Source organism: Phoenix dactylifera, unplaced genomic scaffold (genome assembly GCF_009389715.1).
Source record: "Phoenix dactylifera cultivar Barhee BC4 unplaced genomic scaffold, palm_55x_up_171113_PBpolish2nd_filt_p 001634F, whole genome shotgun sequence".
Taxonomy (NCBI): domain Eukaryota; kingdom Viridiplantae; phylum Streptophyta; class Magnoliopsida; order Arecales; family Arecaceae; genus Phoenix; species Phoenix dactylifera.
Window position 1 is genome coordinate 1,940 of NW_024068938.1, and position 7,074 is coordinate 9,013.

Here is a 7,074-nt window from a genome sequence, read left to right on the forward strand (position 1 = left end):
GTGAGCTTCTTGACAACAATAAGGAGGAGCTAGAGAATTGGATTGGCTCATATAAGAGCAAGTGGCCCATATATGGGCTCACTCTGATGTGTGATGGTTGGACTGGTCCGACAAAGCGGGCCATCATCAACTTTCTGACATACTGTGATACGAAGATCTTCTTTCACAAGTCAGTTGATGCTTCGGATAAGGTGCACAACGCCTCATACATCCTCAGACTTATGGATGAGGTGATTGATCAGATTGGAGAGGAGAATATCGTGCAGGTCGTCACTGATAACGGGCCGCAATATAAGTTGGCCGGGCAGGTCTTGATGGAGCGGCGACCACAAATTTTCTGGACCCCCATGTGCTGCACATTGCATGCGACCTCATCCTGATGGACATTGGAAAGATCCGTAGAGTGCAACATACGGTGGAGATAGCCTAACGCATCACCAGGTATATTTATAGCCATACTTGGGTTCTTTCATTAAGGAGAAAGTATGTAAGGGGAGAAATTCTTAGACCAGGAGTCCACACGGTTTGCTACGAATTACATTGCACTTGATAGCCTTATCGAGAAGAAAGGAGCCCCTACTTTAGATGTTTGTCAGTTTCCGAGTGGTAGGAAAGTAGATATGCCCAGGCCCGCACTGGAAGGAAGCAGAATGTAAAACTTGGTAAACATGCCAGTCATTCTAGCGCGGGCCAATGCGATAGTTTAAGGCTATCAAACCATTATATCAAGTGCTGCGGGTCGTGGATTAGCGAGAGGTACCCCCAGATGGGCTTTTTGTATCACATGATGGAGAAGGCAAAGGCTCAGATCATGGAGGCAGATGTAGCCCATGCCCAGGAGTACATCGACATCATTGAGCATCGGTGGGGAGCCCAAATGGGTAGGGAATTGCATCTAGCAGGTAAGCGATAATATTGATAATTATACTGATTGATATATTTGTATAATTATACTAAGATGGTGTCATCTATGTGCAGCATACTATCTGAATCTCCGGTTTCAGTACGAGAGTGGAATTGGTATGGATGATGAACTTCTTCATGCTCTGCGTAATGTTATTTATAAGATGGAGCCTGATCCAGAAGTCGCCGCGTCATGTATAGAAGAGGTAACTATGATTTAATAACATATGTAAATATATCGGATCTTATATTATTGACATACTACAACAAGCTTCTTTCCACAGACCAAATTATTTAGAGAGGGCAGCCATAGCTTTGGACAGCGACCAGCTGTCGTGAGCAAGACAACTATGAATCTATGTACAATACAAATCTGCAAGACACCTCTGCATCTGAATTATCTTCAAATATGAGGCCATCATATATGTAAAATGTAATTATCTTCAATATTTTTGCAGCTGAATGGTGGATTCATTTTGGCGGATCCGCAAAAAATCTTAAGCGGATAGCTATCCAGATCCTCTCCCAAACGGTCTCCTCGAGTGGCTGTGAGCGCAACTGGTCCACCTTCGGCCTTATCCACAGCAAACAGAGGGACCGTTTGACACAAAAGCGCCTCAACGACCTAGTTTATGTGCACTACAATCTGCGGTTGAGGCTAAAATGCATTCAGAAGGAAGTGGAGCTCAAGTATGCAGATCCCATCTATAGGACTTTTACCGATGATGATGATAATCCTATGCTCGATTGGCTTGCGGCCCAGCAAGCACGAGCCCGAGCTTGATGAGTCAGGATCGCCTCGACGACCAGCCAGCATCATAGCCACCGAGGCTATAGTCCGATCCACAGCAATGGGCTGAGCGCAACATTCCACGCACTCCTACAGCTGATATGACGTGGCTAGAGGGGAGCCAGTCACCGCATGACTGGTACGATGCTCCCGTTCAGAGAGATGATCCTCTCATGCGAGGACGAGGACGATCTAGTACCCAGTCGACTCGATCAGGAGGGCATCAATCCCAGCAAAGAAGAAAAGGAAAGGAAAGGGCCCCAATGGAGAGTGTCGAGGAGACTTGGACCAGCAGCGATGAAGGTTCTGGTGGTGATGGATCTACTAGCCATGGAGGAAGTGGAGGGACAGTATGGTACTACTTATGAGACACAGTCGGAGGAAGGTTTTCGATACACCGGTGAGTCTCAGTTTACGCATGCTACACAAGATACGGACCACGGTAGGCCGTCTGATATAGGCCGGTCGGATTACCATTGCATATCGAAGAAGAGCTCCTCAAGGTCGTTCAAGAGGCCAGGATGCAGCTGCAGATGACCTCCATGTGGAGTCGGATCCATTGATGTATCAAGTTCCGTGTCTTCCTATCATCCGCGGCCTCAGCCAGCCTATGATATGGTGCATCGGAGTCATCTTCCGGTGGCTACTACCCTGCGCAGCCCGAAGGGTCTTACGGGTCGGATTTTGGTGCCGGCATATTCGGATGGGCCCCTTATCAAGATCTCTCAGAGCCAGAGCTTCAGCGAGAGATCCGAGAGTTCTTATGATCCGACGCGCATTCCTCGAGGATTGAGCATACAAGATTACAATGCCGTTTGGTTAGAGAGATGGGTTGATCTGCCTCTATATTATGCTGATGATCCAGATATTGACGAGAAGCATCGCCACTCGATCCGATTTTAGATATCCGAGAGTGCTTTAAATGTATGTAATTGATTGTATCTTAATTTTGAAAATATTTTATATTCTTCATCTCATTATTTGAATTATTTGGAAGTAATAAGTTGCATCATCTAGTTTTAACCTTAAACCTAAACATAAAAACATTAAAAAAAATATCCAAAAGTGAAAGAACTTCCAAAAAAAAAAACGACGATGGGGTCGAAACCAGGCCGAATGTGCCCATCGGTACGGTATCGGTTCGGCTCGGTTCGGCACCGGTACCGTACCGTTACCGGAGCCGACCGGTACGTCGGTACCATCGGTACCGCGAACCTACTAATGAATGTTTTTCAAATATAGATGATTATTTTTACATAGAACTTCTTTAATGATATAATCACACAGAAATACATTCTAACACATTCATTTGACAAAATACAAGGCTCATAAAGCAGTCAACTGAAAATGGTGATCTTTTTGGCTTCTAATCATGCAATGATTTCATCAAGATCTATTTTATATTTTCTTGATTGAATCTTTTAGTAATCACCAATTTTTCTTCATTAAGTACATTTCTGAAAAACTTAATTTTATTCCAATTATAGTCAAGTTTTTAGATTTTTCAACAAGATTTCAAAATTTTATCCCTTTCAAAAGATTGCTCACACAAGCCTCACAAATGTGTTGAGTATACTTTGCTGGTTTTGCTTTTACTTAAGATTTGAGTATTTATTTTTACTTAGCTTTTACTTTTTCTGAACAATGTTCATTCTCTTTTCTTTATCTCTCTCTTTTTGTTATTTTCAAGTGATTTACATGAAAGAGCAGAATAAAGAAATAATCTAATATGCTGCATATCATTTAAATGTATATCATGCAAGGAAACATCATTTTTATTATGCTCAAAGATCACAAGTTATTTTGAATCAAAGTTTGAAGCATAAACTTGTGTATTTTATGGTTATGCATCACATAGGCAAAGGTATTTTCCAATTTAGGCAAACCATGAAACAATCTCCAAAAGCATAAGTTAATCAATACATATGTAGACATGATATCAAGAAATTAGTAATCAAAAACTTTAATCGTGTCACAATAGGATTTAAGTTGTTGACTTTGCTCAGCTAATTTGCAAGAGGGGTATTTAAAATTACCAATTCATTCTGCATTCTTCAAGTCAAATACCTACTAGATTTCTTATGTGTAAACTTTTGTTTGAAGAAGGTCCTCTCTTTTGTTTGCATGTGAGTGTTTATTGTACCTTACATGGAGGTGACCTTCAAGTTGAAATCTCTCATTTCTTGCTCATAGATCCTGCATTATTAGAAAAATCTTTTTCTTTCTTGAAGAGAAGTCATTAGTTTCTTCAAGATACAAAACATTCATACAACATATTTCTTAACTAGATGACTCAAAATAAGACATGACAATAATTGAATATTGAGTCATTCTACTCAAGAGATTGCCTAAATATAAGCAAGTACAAGTCACTTGAACTAAAGAGAGTTTCATTAAGCAAGATGGTTCAAGGACAAGCATGTGAGGCAATAGAAAGATTCATCAAGGTCAAATCAATTTCTTGTTTTCAAAATCAATTTAGCTTAGATTCTATTTGCTCAAAATAATTATCAATAAGATATACAAGTTAGATTTTAATCAAATTATCTTAAACAGTTGTTTCTATCAAAATTCTGATTATGATTCAGCTTTCAACACAAATAATCATGTTTCAGGGAGATAAGCAATCTTCTTTTAGAGCAAATACAAATATTATTTTCGACTTATGAGATATAGTTAATATTCATGCTTTAAAAGATTTTTATGCTCAGATTAAACATGATGAATTAAAGTTAATCAACGGAATTTGGGATAACTTTAGAGAAAGATATTGATCATGGATACAATGATTATGTTCAATGAGATATTTTAAAGATCAAATTTATTGATTTTGTTTTTTTTTAGAATAGTCTTGAGAATTACTTGTAAAGGGAAAACAATCTGTTGTTATAAAATTTTTTAATAAAGTTTCTCATTATGATCTCGACACATTAATCATTTATGAATGAAATAATTATGATTTGATTATGATTTAGCATATGATACATACATATGACTTATAGAGCAAATCATAATATATTTTAAATAATCACATAAGGAATGAGTGATATAATGATAAATTATATTCATACCTTAACAAGAGATGAAATAAGATTTTTTTTTTAAATATTATGCTCAATAAGATTTTAACATGAAGGCATGAAATCAGCATGGAACATTTATACTAGAGTACTAGAGAGGGAATTTAGATTTTTGAAAACTTGAAAGAGAAAGTTATATGTATATTCATTTATTGTTTTTTTATCATCATGCAAGCACTAAAAAATTTTTTTATGCTAAGATCACTGAAATAAACTTTAACATATATATAAGGTATTAAAGGCTTTAATGCAAAGAGTATCGCAATTCCAAACAAAGATAATCTCAATACACGATGTAGAATGTTAAACCTTATACTAGATTTAGTGAATAAATTAAGACTTATTTGTAATTACGTGTCAACGTACCCATTTGCATGAAGGTTTCATTTGTTCCATGGGTAGCTTGGCACACCTACATCTACATCCTCATATTTTTATTTTGGGTACCCAAGCTTGCTTGGGTCCTCGAGGGTTAGAGTATATGGTTCCTTTTGGAACCCAAATCTATTTAATAGTAATAGCTTTACCATTTGATTTATTGTACTAGAACTATAGGTAAAGTTGTTATGCCCATTCTTTTTATGTTTAAAATACATTATCCTTTTTGATGATTTGCTTGACGAATTTATAACCTTTTTCTTTAGGGGTTCATTGCTAAGCGAAGGAGTCAAGCCAAATTTTGATTTATCAAAAACAGCATATTGGCTTTCAAACATCATTTTTAATCTTTCTGAACTTACAGTGAATTTGTTAATAAAAGATTTCAATTGGTTAATTTCTTCACTTAAGTTTTGATTTTCTTTAATTAAATTCTGATTTTTCTAAATTATTCTAAATTTATCCTTAAGCATTCATTCTCAGAATTTAATTTGTCTTTCATTTCAACGGTAAAATTTGTTTTTTCTGACATTTCTAGATTTAGTTTTTTAAGATTTTTGTTTTTCATAACTAATTTTTTACATTCCCTATACAAATCATGAAAAATATTTAATAATTCATCAATAGAGAATTCTTCTTGTAATTCATTTGATGTAAAATTAGATTCAGATTTTACCTCGTCTTCTTGTGCCATAAAGCACAAGTTAGTTACCTCTTGTAGTTCTTTGGAGCTGATGTCATCATTGTTGCTCCTAGCTTTTATTTTCTTGCTTGACTCACTCTTGGTCGAGGCTTTCTTACTTTTTATCTCTTTTTTCCTTTCTCGCTTCCTCTTCTTCTTTGTCTTCAGAAAACTTTTGAATTTTTCGGTGTTTGAGGATGGATCCTTGTTTTCATCACCGAATTCTTCATTTGTTGTTCTTTCTTTCTGATTGGGAAATTTAAAATCTTTTCCTGCAGGCTCACTGTTAGTATGTAATTGAGGCACATGTGAGCTAATCTGGAATTTGTCATAAATATTTTCTAACGTATTCTAGATCTCCTTAGCAGATAAGTATGCAGAGATTGCATTAAATACAGTTTTATGGATAGCACAATATAGTATGTTCATAGCATTAGCATTCAATTGTGCTAAGTCTTTTTCATTAACAGTTTGAGAGAGTGTGTGAGGGCCATTTGTTATGATATTCTATAACTCATAATTTTGTGATTGAACAAAGATTTTCATTCTAGTTTTTCATTGAATATAGTTATTTTCATCAAACAGTGGGGGTCTGTTTGTGGAAAGTCCCTCGAAAAATAATACATTATACGGGGTTGCCATGATCTTTGGCTCTAGTCGGTTAGGACTATAAATGACAAGAGAGCACCTGCTCTGATACCACTTGTTGCCCAAGGTGACAACCCAAGAGGGGGGGTGAATTGGGTTTTCTAAAAATTATGTTCCCTAATTAACTTTGAATTGAATGCAGCGGAATGATAAGATGTTATCTTACTTAAGCTCTAGGCAATTACAAGTAAAGCAGTGGAAAATTAAGCTAGAGTAACTACACTATGGCTTTAAGGTGCAATTGATCTAAAATTAACTTATAGTTGTATGATCAATTTTTAACTATGTGAATGGTATGAATGGAGTGGAAGCTAAGCAAGCTCTAAACAATCACATATAAATCAATAGGAAACAAAGCTAGAGATATTACATAATCAAGTATGAATGTAAGGCATGAAGCACAAAAGATAAAGCATCACAAACATAAAGATGTATAGTAGTTCGGTGCACCCCAGCACCTACATCCACTCTCCAAGACCTCTTGAAAATTTCACTATAATCCTTCAGATTACAATCGGTTGTTTTACAAGCTCACAACCTAACTTGTTGTTTTCATGAGATCACAACGAACTCGGTCGATTTTCACAGTCTCA

At 36.5% G+C, this 7,074-nt stretch overlaps 1 protein-coding gene across 1 annotated transcript; it reads left to right on the plus strand.

The window, feature by feature from the left end:
• The first annotated feature begins 754 nt into the window (after positions 1-754).
• Positions 755-1,381, plus strand: LOC113461085. Its single transcript, XM_039122622.1, has 3 exons — positions 755-902; positions 979-1,109; positions 1,188-1,381. Exons 1-3 carry the CDS (start codon positions 767-769, stop codon positions 1,314-1,316), a joined length of 396 nt encoding a protein of 131 aa, XP_038978550.1. The 5' UTR covers positions 755-766; the 3' UTR covers positions 1,317-1,381.
• The last annotated feature ends 5,693 nt before the right edge of the window (positions 1,382-7,074 follow it).